At 40.6% G+C, this 16,404-nt stretch overlaps 1 protein-coding gene across 1 annotated transcript in view; it reads left to right on the top strand.

Annotated features, from left to right (window-relative positions):
* Positions 1 to 10,398, top strand: part of slc26a5 (solute carrier family 26 member 5) — an 83,994-nt gene extending 73,596 nt beyond the window's left edge. Inside the window, exons 18-19 of the mRNA XM_063072850.1 lie at positions 4,526 to 4,580; positions 7,879 to 10,398. Of these exons, the coding sequence (XP_062928920.1) occupies positions 4,526 to 4,580; positions 7,879 to 8,006 (183 nt within the window). The 3' untranslated portion in view covers positions 8,007 to 10,398. The remainder of the gene's footprint in view (positions 1 to 4,525; positions 4,581 to 7,878) is intronic.
* Positions 10,399 to 16,404: the final 6,006 nt, after the last annotated feature.

Here is a 16,404-nt window from a genome sequence, read left to right as displayed (position 1 = left end):
TATAGTTATTAAACTCGTTGTCTTGCCTTTTGTATGATGGTGCAATAGATGGGATTCCTTTTCAATGTGCCTTTTGCTGCATGAAGATCATCAGCTCCTTTGGGAAACAACCAACCCCTTCAGGTTAATTTTTTCCCCTAGAGTCATGCATGACACCATTCCAAAGAGTAGAGAATTACAAGTGATTGCAGTGAGTTGCAAAATGTTGGAAATGGAATTCAAGGGGACTAGAATTCAATGCTAAGTGCCCCTCCACCTATGTCCATATTGTCTGCAACGTGGCTGCAGAGCCATCATTTTCTTCATCCAAATCATTGACATATAGCATGAAAAGAAGTGGTCCCAACACCGAGCCCTGCAATACAACACTGGTCAACAGCAACTAACCAGAAAAGGTCCCTTTGTTCCCAAAGGCCTCCTGTCAGTCAGCCCATCTTCTATCCATGCCAGTATCTTTCCTGTAATACCATGGTCTCTTGTTAAGCAGCCTTATGTGTGACACATTGTCAAAGACCTTCCGAAAATCCACTGACTCTCCTTTGTCTATCCTGCTTCAAAGAATTCCAACAGATTTGTCAGGCAAGATTTCTTCTTTAGGAAACAATGCTGTCTTTGGTCTATTTTATTATCTGCCTCCAAGTACTCAGAAACCTCATCCTTAATAATAGACTCCAAGATCTTTCCAACCATTGAAGTCAGGCTAACTGGCCTATAATTTCCTTTCTTCTACCTCCCTCCCTTGAAGTATAAAGTTTACCATTCAAGAAGCATTTTGATTCTTGAAAGATCATTCCTAATGCCTACAATCTTTTCAACTAGTTCTTTCAGATCCCTGGGATGTGGTTCACTTGGTCCAGGTGACTTACCTACCTTCAGACTTCTCTGCTTCCCAAGCACCTTCCTCTTAGTAATAGCAAAGATGCTAAGGGCTGATGCAAAATACGTATGCAATTCATCTGCCATTTCTTTGTCCCCCATTATTTCCTCTCCAGCGATCTAATATTCACTCTTCTATTTTACTTTTTATATGTCTGAAAAAGCTTTTTGTATCCTCTTCATATTATTGGCTAGCTTGCCTTTATCTTTTCTCTCTTTATGGCTCTTTTAAAATTTGCTTTCTGTTGATTTTAAAAGCTTCCGAATCCTCTAACTTCACTCTAATTCTCGCTATATGATATGCCCTCTCTTTATCTTTTATGCTTTTTGACTTCTCTTGTTAGCTGCGGTTGCTTCATCCTCCCTTTAGTATACTTATTCATCTTTGTGATGTATCTTTTCTGACCCTTCCAAATTTCCCCCAGAAGCACCAGCCATTGCTGTTCTACCATCATCCCTTCTAGTGTTCCCTTTCAATCAACTCTGGCCTGCTCTTCTCTCATGGCTTTAATAATACTGATCCTTCTGAAATTGCAGGGTGAATTCTATCATACTATGATCACTGCCTCCTAAGGCCTCCTTTACCTTTAACTCTCAAATCAAACCTGGGTCATTACATAATACCCAATCCAGAATAGTCATATCCTTAATGGGCTTGACCATAAGCTGCTCTAAAAAGTCATTTTGTAGGCATTCTACAAATTCCCTCTTCTGGGATCCAGCACCAACCTGATTTTTCCAATCTACATGCATATTGAAATTCCCCCATGATTATCGCAACATTGCCCTTTTTACATGTCTTTTCTATCTCACATTCTGTAATTTGTAGCTCACATTCTGGCTACTGTTCAGAAGCCTGTATATGATTCCTATCCGGGAATTTTTCTCTGGCAGTTTCCTAACTCTATCCATAGAGATTCTACATCTTCTGATCCTATGTCAGCTATTTCCAAACATTTGATTTCATTTTTTACCAACAGAACCACCCCACCTCCTCTGCTATCTGCCTGTCCTTTTGATATAATGTGCAATGTGGAGGATATTAAGCTCCCAAATGTGATCTTTTTTTTCAGCCACAACTCAGATACTCACAACATTATACCTGCCAATATAACTGCAGAACAAGATTCCATATAGGGTGTGAATTCAAATATAACACCTTCAGTTCTGTATTCATCACCCTTTTTGATTTTATCCCCGTTACACTTTAACTCATCCCACTGACTGCAATTTTGCCCTATCATCCACCTGTCCTTCCTGACAGTCTCAATACAGACTGCATCTAGTTGTATACTAACTGCCCCATCCTCAGCCCTCACACTCCAGTTCCCATCCCCTTGCCAAATTAGTTTAAACCTTCCCCAACAGTTCTACCAAACCTGCCCGCAAGGATATTGGTCCCCCTTCTGTTCAAGTGTAACCCATCCTTTTTGTATAGGTCACACTTTCCCTAGAAGAGATCCCAATGGTCCAGGAATCTGAAACCCTGCTCTCTGAATCAATCCTTCAGCAATGCATTCATCTGACAAATATTCCTATTCTTACCCTCACTGGCACATGGCACAGGCAGAAATCAAGAGATTACTACCCTGGATGTCCTGTTTTTCAGCTTTCTGCCTAACTCCCTATATTCTCTCTTCAGGACCTCCTCTCTCTTCCTATCTATGTTGTTAGTACCAATATGTACCACAACTTCTGGCTGTTCACCCATCCCCTTGAGAATGGCATGGACCTAATCTGAGACATCCCAGACCCTGGTGCCTGGGAGGCAGCATACCATCCAAGTGTCCCTTTCACGTCCATAAAATCTGCTTTCTGTTCCTCTAGCTATTGAAACCCCCATCACTACTGTATTATTCTTCCCTCCCCCAGCCCTACCTGAGTTACAGAGCCAGACTGAGTGCCAGAGACCTAGCTGCTGTGGCTTCCCCCTTGTAGAACTTTCCTTTCCTCTCTCCACCCTCCACCCCCCACAACAGTATCCAAAGCAGTATACTTATTAATTGAGGGGAACAGCCACAGGGGTACTCAGCACTGGTTGCCTATTCCCTTTCCCTCTCCTGACAGTCATCAAGTATCTTCCTCCTGTACCTTAGGGGTGACTACCTCCCTGTAGCTCCTATCTACCACTTCCTCATTTTCCCGTATGAACCGAAGGTTCATGGAGCTGCAGCTCCAGATCCTTAACGTGGTCTCTAAGGAGGTGTAGCTCAATGCAATTCGTGCAGATGCAGTTATCAGGGAGACTGCAAAGTCTCTGAGTTCTCACATCTTACACAAAGAAAATGCCACTACCTCTGGACCCATTCTCAGTGCACTAGCTATATACTAACAGGAAAGAAACTTGCTTAGAACTTCTGCCTGTGCTTGCCAAAGCCAAACCACTCTAACTCTGCCCCACTCCAACAATGGCCGCTCCAAAAATGGCCCCCCCCACTTGCACCTCTGCTACACTGAGCATTCGTCTCATATTCTTCTAAGCCCCACCCCTTCATGTACCGATCCAAATGATACTATTGTACCTGCCCCAACTACTGCTTCTGACAGTTCACCACCCTCTGCCTGGAAATTGTTATCTCCAGATCTAACTTTTAATTCTTTCTCTTTGCACCCTAAATCTATGTCTCCAGTTTTAGACTCCCCTGTCCAGGAGCAAAGATTGTTACCATCCACCTTGTATGCCTCTCAGAACTTAAAATAATTCTACAAAGTTGCTCCTCATTCTCCTACATTCCAAGGAGTAAGGATCTAGCCTGGCCAGCCTCTCCCCTTACTCCAGCTCTCTGGTCTTGGCAGATCTTTTCTGTACTCTTTCCAGTTTAACCAGTCTTTCTCTAAGCAGGTGACCAAAACTGTACGTAGTACTCCCAAGTGCTGCCTCATCAATGATTTGTGCAACTAGAATATAATGTTTTAACTTGTATACTTAATGCCCTGACTAATGAAGGCCAGCTTGGTAAACATCTTTTTCACCACCTTGTCTAACTGTGAAGTCACTTTCAACAAACTATGCACTTGTACTCTGGTTCCCTCCATTCCATGTTCCATTACACTCAGTATCCTCTACCATTCATTGTGTAAGTCCTACTCTGGTTTAACTTTTCAAAATGCATCATCACATACTTGCTTGTGTTGAAATCCATTTGTCATTCCTCAACCCACTTTCCTAACTGTTCAAGATGCCCCTGTAAACTACAATAGCCTTCTACAATATCAATGACTCCTCCAAATTTGTCATCTGCAAATTGGCTGATCGATCAATCTTTGTGCAGTCACATCCAAATTATTTATATAAACAATGACTAACAGGGATCCCAACACCAATCACTAGACTTGCATCATTATCACACTATTGGAACAAAAGCCAATATCGAGATTTTCCCATAGACCTTCCTCGGCGAAGCCTGCACTCCTGAGGACAGGTGTGTCCAGGCTGTGTTGGTCTTTAAACATTCTTCAAATCGCAAACACCACCGGGTGAGCATGATCTGTCTGGTAACACACTTAGATAATCGTAGTAAGTCATAGCAAAGTCTAAGCAGGGAAGATTTTTTTAAAGTTCTATTCAATAGATCAGACCACATAACTTAGGCTGAGCAGTATTTTTCTGTAATTGACATTTTGTTTCAATTTAATGTGACATTTCCAGATGCTGGAGAAATATGAAGAAATTGGAATTAATGTATTCATAGCTGGGTGTAATGGTAAGCATGACACCATCTACAAAGTTGGAATCCATCCTTGTGTGTGAATGTGAAATGGATTTTGGTTTCTTTCATAATCAGTTTTGGACTTGATTATACTCAGTGACTGAGCTACTACAGATGTCTTGGACAGAGAATTCAGAAGGTTCACTGCCCTTTGAAGAATTTATTTTCCCCTTTCAGTATTGAGTGGTCAACCCCTCAACTGAAACTGTGGTCCTTGTCAGATACAATCCGTGCATCTATCTTGTTGAGTGTCATTTAAAAACAAAACAAAAGGTTTCAATGAGGTACTTAAAAGATCATTGGCCAGTTTTAATTTCCTGATTCTCCCTGATTAAGTCGGGCTACATTACATTGCTATCAAAAGTGCATTGTCCTTTAGATAGGAAGACTCAGTCTGCACACAGTATTCCAGATTTTGCCTTATCAGGATTCTGTACAAGTGGAGAAAGATGTATCCATTCTTGTATTCAAATCTCCTTACAATAAAGGGCATTATTCTGCTTGTACACGTGCAAGCAAGTAGGAAGATTGAGTTCTGGTGATTGGTAGAGTTGACTAAATTATGAAAATGATACATGATCTCATTTTTTTAAAAAATTCCTTAAATAGGGGCTTGACAGGAAAGGTACTGAGCTGAGGTTTATCCTGGTGAGAAGGTGGATCTCAAATTAAGAGTTCAATCATAGAATGATTTGAAACTAGAAAACATTTCTTCACAAAGCAGTGAAACATTTGAATTTGCTATCCAAGAGGATTGAGAAGAAATTAACTTTGATCTATGTACAAGAACATTCAGATCCCTCCCAATGCTAATACATTTCAATCTCTCACCATTTAAAATGCTCATTTCATTCTAACTACGAAACTGGAACAGGTCACATTTTTCCACATTGATTTCCACACACTTTATTACTTAAAGTCAATTCAATTCATTTCAAATGTTAATAAATTATGAATATAAACTTCCTAATTTGTTTTCTGAAGTAGAGGATATGCAGAGCTATATAGCTAAGTTGTGGAATACAATGTGGGGAAAAATGTGACGTGATTCAATTTGGTAGCTAAAACGAAAAGAGCATTTTAAATGGGAGAGGTTGAAATGTATTGGCATTGGGAAGTGATCTGAATGTTCTTGTACATAGATCATTGAAAGTTAATTTCCTGAATCCTCTTGAATAGAAAATTCAGAAGGTTCACTGTGCCATTGTCCATTCACTTCGCTTGACATCTCTGCATATCTTCTACTTCAGAAAACAAATTAGGAAGTTTATATTCGTAATTTATTAACATTTATGTACAAACAGCAGCACTTGAAACAAGAAATTCTGCAGATGCTAGAAATTCAAAGCAACACACAAATGCTGGGGGAACTCGGCAGGTCAGGCAGCATCCATGACAAATGAACACACAGTCAACATTTCGGGCTGAGGCCTCGAAACATGGTGCCATTCAAGTGACATTGCCATGCCAAACTACTTGGATTAAGTTTGAATTCAGGTTTACAGGACTCGAAGTTAAGATGTTATGTAACATACATCAAAGTTGCTGGTGAACGCAGCAGGCCAAGCAGCATCTACAGGAAGAGGCGCAGTCGACGTTTCAGGCCGAGACCCTTCGTCAGGACTAACTGAAGGAAGAGTGAGTAAGGGATTTGAAAGCTGGAGGGGGAGGGGGAGATGCAAAATGATAGGAGAAGACAGGAGGGGGAGGGATAGAGCCGAGAGCTGGACAGGTGATAGGCAAAAGGGGATACGAGAGGATCATGGGACAGGAGGTCCGGGAAGAAAGACAAGGGGGGGGGTGACCCAGAGGATGGGCAAGAGGTATATTCAGAGGGACAGAGGGAGAAAAAGGAGAGTGAGAGAAAGAATGTGTGCATAAAAATGAGTAACAGATGGGGTACGAGGGGGAGGTGGGGCCTAGCGGAAGTTAGAGAAGTCAATGTTCATGCCATCAGGTTGGAGGCTACCCAGACGGAATATAAGGTGTTGTTCCTCCAACCTGAGTGTGGCTTCATCTTTACAGTAGAGGAGGCCGTGGATAGACATGTCAGAATGGGATGTGGAATTAAAATGTGTGGCCACTGGGATATCCTGCTTTCTCTGGCGGACAGAGCGTAGATGTTCAGCAAAGCGGTCTCCCAGTCTGCGTCGGGTCTCACCAATATATAAAAGGCCACATCGGGAGCACCGGACGTAGTATATCACCCCAGTCGACTCACAGGTGAAGTGATGCCTCACCTGGAAGGACTGTTTGGGGCCCTGAATGGTGGTAAGGGAGGAAGTGTAAGGGCATGTGTAGCACTTGTTCCGCTTACACGGATAAGTGCCAGGAGGGAGATCAGTGGGGAGGGATGGGGGGGGATGAATGGACAAGGGAGTTGTGTAGGGAGCGATCCCTGCGGAATGCAGAGAGAGGTGGGGAGGGAAAGATGTGCTTAGTGGTGGGATCCCGTTGGAGGTGGCGGAAGTTACGGAGAATAATATGTTGGACCCGGAGGCTGGTGGGGTGGTAGGTGAGGACCAGGGGAACCCTATTCCTAGTGGGGTGGTGGGAGGATGGAGTGAGAGCAGATGTACGTGAAATGGGGGAGATGCGTTTAAGAGATGTAAAGATGTTACTGTAAAGATGAAGCCACACTCAGGTTGGAGGAACAACACCTTATATTCCGTCTGGGTAGCCTCCAACCCGATGGCATGAACATTGACTTCTCTAACTTCCGCTAAGGCCCCACCTCCCCCTCGTACCCCATCTGTTACTCATTTTTATGCACACATTCTTTCTCTCACTCTCCTTTTTCTCCCTCTGTCCCTCTGAATATACCTCTTACCCATCCTCTGGGTCACCCCCCCCCTTGTCTTTCTTCCCGGACCTCCTGTCCCATGATCCTCTCGTATCCCCTTTTGCCTATCACCTGTCCAGCTCTCGGCTCTATCCCTCCCCCTCCTGTCTTCTCCTATCATTTTGCATCTCCCCCTCCCCCTCCAGCTTTCAAATCCCTTACTCACTCTTCCTTCAGTTAGTCCTGACGAAGGGTCTCGGCCTGAAACGTCGACTGCGCCTCTTCCTATAGATGCTGCTTGGCCTGCTGCGTTCACCAGCAACTTTGATGTATTTTGCTTGAACTTCCAGCATCTGCAGAATTCCTGTTGTTTATGTTATGTAACATGTCCATTTTGGTTACAAATTATCTTTTATGTTTACTTTTCTACATTACAAGGTGTTTTTTTGCCAAATCTAAAATGTAAGGTATTTTTTAAAGACCTGTAAAATGTTTTTTTTTAAATTGCAGGGTCCGTAATAGCAGATCTGGATAGACTGGAATTCTTTGATAGTTCAATTACAAGAGATCTTCTATTTCAGACTGTACATGATGCTGTGCTTCATTGTCAATATAAATCAGCTTCTGAGTCACTATAGAAGCGTCTATTACTGCAGCTGGCTGTCTTAATGTAATTTGCAGAACTTGAAACAGGCATCATCTGGTAACTTGAAAGGTCACCACCACCACAGAAAAAGCTTGGTATTTTCAGGAATGGTAACACATTCCAGTTTAATAACAGAGCACAATCTCACCATTAAGACTAGTGTTAAGAATATGATTGATTTATGCGCTCTAACTTCAATATGTTATAGATTTAGGACTGAGGAATTTCTACATTGGTAACCTGATTATAAAGTTTTGCACTTTAATTTTTTTTCTTCATTGTTCATGAGTTTTGCATCCAGCTAGATGAGCAGAGTAAAATAAATTATCTGCTCTTGCCTCCACAGCTCTTCCAACATGAGGAGAGTCAAGTGGAACCGGTATTCTCAATTGTGCTTGCCATGCTGGAGGATAGCTGTTTAATACAGTCTGAAACCGTACATATTTGATTATTGCTCTTTATAAACATGTCATTCAGATACTGAAATATATTTTTAAGCATTTGATTAATTAAATTGACCATCATTGCTTTGGTTTTCTTTGAATTATTCATCGTAATCAAGAAAAGTGTTCTCTGAAAAATAATTCCCAACATAATTATGGTCAGCATAATGTAGGTAAAATGTATGTTAATGTTCTGTTTTTGTAGAATTATGTTACTAATCAAATCTGAAATTATTTACCTGATTATGTTGTTTCTCCTTTACTTGTTATCTTTGTACAGTATGTGACATCCTCGATCATGTACTGTTAAGTTTCCCAATACATTTTGTCCCTTTTTAATATGAAGTCCTTTCATTGCATCTGTTTTGTTTAGGCAGAAGGAGCAAGATTGACATTTCTGGTTGTACAATTCAAGTGAGGTTGAAATCAGTTGAACTGCAACCCTGTCCATCTCATTTGAGGTTGGGTAACTTGCTTGATGTATTTTAATATGAATCTTTAGTCCATAATGAAATTCTGCCATTTGCAATTTCAGGGAACTGCAAAATAGGTGGTACTGAATGTATCATTGTGATATTGTAAATAGGCATTTTTTAAAATTATGAACTTTTCCAAAATATCTGAATTTTGATAGTCATCAAACCCATTTTTCATTACTCAGGAAATATCTTTTTCATTTTTGATGTTTTGAAGGTCACTTTACACAACCTAAGCTAGTAGCACAGTATAAATGACACATGTTGTTAGAGTGATTTGGGGGTACAGGTACAGCCAATAATAAGGCTGGGTGTACTGTATACTGATGAACAGGTACCTAAAACACAAGTTTAATTGTTTGCATTCTGTTCTTGTTTGTCATTCGAAACTATCCTAAGCGAACTGCTTCACTCTTTCTGTTCCCAGGTTCTGTTCTATTCCATTTTGTACAGAAAGAGAAAAAAAATCCATGTGCACCTGACCATAATTTACTCTGAGATTTGCAATGACTTAATTTGATTTTTTTTTGTGTGGAAAAGTAGTGCATAGTGCACTGCTTTGATGGTAATGTAAATCCATTGCTCAAAATATGCATTTTTGTTTGAAACAATTGCTCTTTGAGGAAATATGAAAATGTCTCATTAGTCTCTGAAATCAGTAAGTTTGTCAGACTAAGAAAGGTCAGTAGTTCAATGACATTTGTATCTTATCAAAGTATTTGGCTGCTGTCAAGTAGGGGGTGCTCAAAATGAAGGAAAGAGATCAAGTTTTTTTCCATTGGGAAATAGATGCAATTTTAGAGAAAGAACCTGCAAATCATTACAATTTTGGAGATTTTGCATATTTTCTAAGTTTGTTGCATGGCAAAATGGCACACTAGTGTTTTTAATTGTTCCAAGGTCGAACAGCTACCTTGACTTTAAATTTGTTTACTTGGCATTGAAATCATTCTCTTTGAGAAAAGTAGCACTTTCTCCAGAAAAGTGGAACAATAACAAACTCTCTGGTACTTGAACATCCTAGATATCTTGCATTGAAGGTGATCAGGTTTAACATGATTTTGCTGTGGTGGTGTTTTTGTACAGTCTCTGAAATTGTGTATAAACTATTATCTCAATTTGCCTTAATGCGGGTATTAAAAATCCACATTGAAGACCTTGTTCTTCCTTAGTTTTCAAGCTTATTGCCATTGGGACAATGGAAAAGTCATGACTTACTTTCAACAATTCTGGAACTATTATTTTTATGTTGTGTTCTAATAAATGAACATGTTAGCACAACATAAAATACAGAACAAATTGCTGATGCAAGCATACAAGTGAAGCTCTGAGGCTGCTATTTGGGATTTTGTATCAAATAATTTTTGAATATGAATGTAAATTAAAATTACATGTTGTGAAAATGTAATTTAATGTTATCTGAAATGTATTTTTATATATATTAAAGTTGCAAGTTGGATTTCTATATGACTTGTTATTTAGTAAGGCTTTCATTTTTGGCTTGAATTTACTGCTTGTCATATTCATAACTTGTGTTTAACATGTTCTATTCCAATAAGCTGATGGTAAAACTAAAGCTGTGTATCCTATTTCTTTAATTCAGAGTCATAAATGTACAACTCCAGTAGGCTTTTTGGCCCACCTTGTCCTTGCTAATCTTGATGCCCTTCTGTGCAAAACCCATTTGCCACCATTGGTCCCGTTACCCTCCATGCCTTACCTATCCAAACACATTTGTTGTTGTAATTCTAACAGCCACCATCACCACATCGAGCAGCTTGCTCCAACTTTGGGAGCTTTAAATAAGACCATAAGACGTAGGAGCAGAATTAGGACTTTCAGCCTATGAAGTCTCCTCAGCAATTCAGGCAAGGCTGATTTTTATTTTCCATTTCAACCCCATTCTCCAGGCTTTTCCCTATAACCTTTGACACCCTTAACTAATTGAAAACCTTTAAACCTCCGCTTTAAATCCTACCCAATGCCTTGGCCTCCCCGGCTGTCTCTGGCAATAACTTCCATAGATTTACTACCCTCTGGCTAAAGAAATTCTTTCTCTTCTCTGTTATAAAGGGATGTCCTTCTATTCTGAATCTGTGCCCTCTGTTCCTAAACTCTCCCACTACTGGAAACATCCTTTCCACGTCCACTCTATCTAGGCCCATCAATATTTGGTAGGTTTCAATGAGTTCCCCAAGAACCATCAAATACTCCTCATATGTTAACCCATTAATTTCTGGAATTATTCTCAAAATCTCCTCTAGAACTGTTCTTGGATATGGGGCCTAAAACTGCACACTGTTCTCCAACTGCAGTCTAACCAGTGCCTTCTAAAGCCTCAACATTACATCCTTGATTTTATATTTGAGTCCTCTCTAACGTTGCATTTGCCTTCCTTACAATTGACACAACCAGCAAGTTCGTCTTTAGGGAATATTGCACTGGGACTCAAGTCCCTTTACATCTCCAATTTCTAAATGCACTCCTTGTTTAGAAAATAGTCTATGCCTTTATTCCTTCAACCAAAGTGCATTACCATACACTTCCCATTCCATCTGCCACTTCTTTGCCCATACTCCAGATCTGTCCAAATCCTTATACAGAATTCCGGCTTCATCAACACTACCTGCCTCTCCGCCAATCTGTGTATCATCTGCAAACTTGGCCACAAAGCCATTAATTTCATCAAGATCTTTAACATATAATGTGAAAAGTAGCAATCTCAACACCAAGCCCTGTGGAACACCATTAGTCACTGGTAGCTAACCAGAAAAGGTCCCCTTTATTCCCACCCTGCCTCCTGCCAGTCAGCCAATCTTCTACCCAGGTCAGTATCTTTCCTGTAATACTATGGGCTCTTATTTAGCAGCATCATGTGTGAAGAAAGTATGGCAGCACCTCTACTTCCTTAGGAGTTTTTGAAGATTCGGCATGACATCAAAAACTTTAAACTTCTATAGATGTGTGGTAGAGAGTTTATTAATTGGTTGCTTCACAGCCTGGTTAGGAAACACCAATGCCCTTAAAATTAAAAGTCTACAAAAAGTAGGGGATATGGCCCAGTCCATCATGAGGAAGGACCTCCTCTCTATTGAACACATAAGATCATAAGATATAGGAGCAGAGGTAGACCATTCAGCCCATCGAGTCTGCTCCACCATTCAATCATGGGCTGATCCAATTCTTCCAGTCATCCCCACTCCCCCGCCTCTCCCCATACCCTTTGATGCCCTGGCTAATCAAGAACCGATCGATCTCTGCCTTAAATACACCCAATGACTTGGCCTTCACAGCCGCTCATGGCAACATATTCGACAGATTTAACACCCTCTGACTAAAGTAATTTCTCCGCATCTCTGTTCTAAATGGACACCCTTCAATCCTGAAGTCATGCCCCTCTTGTCCTAGATTCCCCTACCATGGGAAATAACTTTGCTACATCTAATCTGTTCAAGCTTTTAACATCTACATAGAGCACTGTTTTAGGAAAGCAGCATTCATCATCAGGGATCCCTACCACTCAGGTTATGCTCTCTTGCTGCCGCTGCTGTCAGGAAGAAGGTACAAGCACCTCAGGACTCACCACCAGTTCTGGAACAGTTATTACCCCTCGACCATCATGCTCTTGATCCAGTGGGGATAACACACTCAACATCACTTGCCCCATCACTGATCTGTTCCCACAAACTATGGACTCACGCTCAAGAACTTTTCATCTCATGTTCCCTATTGCTTATTTATTTATTGTTTTTTTTGTATTTGCACAGTTTCTTGCATCCTGTTGCATGTGGTCTTTCATTGATTTTATTATGGTTCTCGAATTTACTGAGTATGCCACAAGAAAACAAATATTAGGGTTGTATATGGTAACATATATACTTTGATTAAACTTACTTTGAACTACTGAAGTCAGGCTAACTGACTTATAACTTCCCATCATTTGCCTGCCTGCTTACCTACCTACCTTAGAGTGGAGTGAAAATTGCAAATTTCCATTCCTCTGGAACCACTCCAGAATCTAATGATTCCTGAAAGATCATTATTAATGCCTTCACTAGTAATCTCTTCAGTTACCTCTTTCAGAACCCAGGGGGTGATCTGTCTTAACCACCCTCAAATTCCCAAGCACTTTTTCCTTAGTAATAGAAAGGACACTCACTCCTGTCCCGAAACACTCCAATTTTTGCTATGCTGCTGGTGCCTTCCACAGTGAAAGCTGACATAAAATACATTAAATTGAATTGACATTATTCAATTTTTCTGCCATTGCTTTGTCCCCATTGCTATCTTTTGCAGTGGCATTTTCCAATAGCCCAATGTCCAGTCTTGCCTATATTTGGAAGAAGCCTTTGGTATCCTCTTTTATATTATTGGCGAGCTTACCTACATATTTCACCTTTTCTCTCTTTATTGCTTTTTTTAGTTGCCTTCTGTTTTTAAAAGCTGCTCAATCCTCTGGCTTCTCACTATTTTTGCTATATGCCTTCCATTTTATTTGTGTTGTCTTTGACTTCCCTTGTTGGGCATGGTTGCCTCATCCTCCCTTTAGGATGCTTTTTCTTTGGGATACACTGATTCTGTGTCTTCTGAATTGCTTCCAGAATCCATTGCTGCTCTGCCATCATCCCTGCTTGTGTCTCCTTCCAATCAACTTTGGCCAGTTCGTCAACTATAGTTCCCTTTCTGGACTATACATCTGATTTTAGCTTCTCCCTTTCAAATAGCAGGGTGAATTCTATCATATTACAATCACTGTCCCCAAGGGTTCCTCTACTTTAAGCTAATCAAAAATGGTTCATTGTGATTTCTTTGCTCTTGCAATTTTTTAACTCTACCCACAAGGATTCTGTCTGATCCTACGTTGCTTCTTTCTAAGGATTTGATTTCATTTTTTAAACCAACGAAGTTGCCCCACCCCCTCTGCCCACCTGCCTGTACTTTCAATATGTGTGACTTTGAATGTTATGTTCCCAGTTGTGATCTTCTTTTAACCATGACTGTGATGCCCACAACATCAGACCACCAATTTCTAACTGCGCAACAAGATCATTTACCTTATTTTATATACAATATAAAAGATGGCATATATTTATCACCTTTTTAATTTTGTCTTCTTTCTAAACTTTATTCTGGAGACTTCAGTAACTGCACCTGCACTCTCTTTCCCTTGAATTGAATTGACTTTATTACTTACGTCCTTCATATATATGAGGAGTAAAAATCTTTACTTTGCGTTTCCATCTAAATGTGCAATGTGCAATTCATGGTAATTTATAATAAATAGTATGTACAATAGGACAGTCAATATAACTTAGAAATACAATTGTGCCAGCATGAATTAAGCATTTCGATGGTCTGGTGGAAGAAGCTGTCCCAGAGCCTGTTGGTCTTGGCTTTCATGCTGCGGTACTGTTTCCTGGATGGTAGCAGCTGGAACAGTTTGTGGTTGGGGTGATTCTGGTCTCCAATGATCCTTCAGGCCCTTTTTACGCACCTGTCTTTGTAAACATCCTGAATAGTGGGAAGTTCACATCCACAGATGTACTGAGCTGTCCGCACCACTTTCTGTAGAGTCTTGCGATTGAGGGAGGTACAGTTCCCACAGCAGGCAGTGATGCAGCCAGTCAGAATGCTCTCAATGGCATCCCTGTAGAAAGTTCTTAGGATTTGGGGGCCCATACCAAACTTCAACCATCTGAGGTGAAAGAGGCGCTGTTGTGCTTTTCTCACCACACCGCCGGTTTGTACTGGCCACGAGATCCCTGACAATGTGTATGCCGAGGAACTTGAAGCTGTTCATTGAACTTGTCCCTGCCCCCATCCCCTCCATCCTATTATTTAGTTTAAACCCCTATCCTCAATCCCAGTAATGCAATTCATCAGCAGGCTGATCCCAGTACAGTTTGGGTGGAGCCTATCCTATTGGAACAGCCCCTTCCTTCTCCAAGATTGGTGCCAATGCCCCACGAATTCAGACCCACTTCTCCCACACCAAGTTTCGAGTCGTGCATTAACTCTCTGATCTTGTTAATCCCGTGCTAATTTGCATGTGACTCAATTAACAATCCAGAGATTATTAACTTTTTGGCTCTGTATTTGAGTTTAGACCCTAGCTGCTCAAATTCCTTAAACAGAAATGCTCTTTATTACCAAGTCATTTGGCAAATACAGAAGAGAATGACAATATTGCTCTATTGTGTTCCTTGGATTTTGTTTTCTCAACATCATCATCATTTTGTGCCTTGTCATTTGACAAGGTCGATCATGGTCTTATCCATGAGTAACCCCTGCCATTATCAATGGATTGTCTGCCTGGAGTCAGTGCTCACATAACCAGGATTTGTGATGTGCACCAGCTGCTCATACGACCATCGACCATCCACTCCATTGGCTTCACTTGACCCTGATCAGGGGGCTAAGCAGGTGCTGCACCTTGCCCAAGAGTGACTCGCAGGCTAGCAGAGGGAAGGAGTGCCTTACACCTCAATTGGTAGAGAAATGTCTCCATCCCACCATGCAATCCTCAACTATGGGAAATATTATTTCTGCATGTTCTATCAAGTCCTAAAAATTCAAGTCACTATTTAATCTCTTACTGTTGTTTCAAAAATTTTGATCAAAATGGATCACATAAAACTTTGCTAGTTTTCTTTTCTATGTCCTTGCCTCTTCAATTATCTATATCCCTTGAAGCCTCCCTGCATCTAATTAATAACTTGTATTGCAGACTTGAGCAATCCATATAACCTCCTCATCCAAATAGTTGAAGAGAGAACAACTGGGGCCCCAACATCAATCCTAACAACATTCCACCAGTTGCAACCTGTCAAATGACGTATTTTCTTCTACCATTTTGTCTGCCCCAGCCCCATGTATGTGGTAACTCACTGGTTTTCTGAAAGGCTGAATCTACTGTCTCTGATCCACTCTCAGCTCCATCACAAGACTTGATGCTTTCTTTTGGATTTCACTTGTGTAGTAGTTTTATTCTTTGTCATTTCTGACCTTACAATATTCTTCTAAAACCTTGTCCTAAAAGCTATGACAAAATTTACCAGCTATCCAGCCATCATTCAGTAAGTACATAAACCATAATGCAGTCTGTACCATATTTTCAACCTAGCTTTATCTGACAAGCAAATTACTCAGATTTGTCCTAACTAGCAAGTAGCACTTTACTATCAAGGAAGGGATGCTCCATACAGTGTAGATAGAGGTAGGCTTTTTGTAAATGCATTTAATATTTACTGTCACTTTGTGATGTGGAATTAACAGGAAGGATGGAAGAACTGATCTTGCTACAAAATGACTTTGAACTGAAGCTGAGATTCAAAACATCATATCAAGACTTTTGGCTGCAGAAAAAAAATCTCTGAATGCTTTCCTGCATTGTGGGAAAAATGTCAAGATGTTCTTTTATTGCCTTTCCTCCATCGTATGCTTCAAGCAAGCTTCAGTTATACTAGTACCT

This window comes from Mobula hypostoma, chromosome 20, assembly GCF_963921235.1.
Source record: "Mobula hypostoma chromosome 20, sMobHyp1.1, whole genome shotgun sequence".
NCBI classification, from domain to species: Eukaryota; Metazoa; Chordata; class Chondrichthyes; order Myliobatiformes; family Myliobatidae; genus Mobula; species Mobula hypostoma.
The sequence above is the reverse complement of the archived record's forward strand: the minus strand, read 5'-3'. Positions and strand labels throughout refer to the sequence as shown.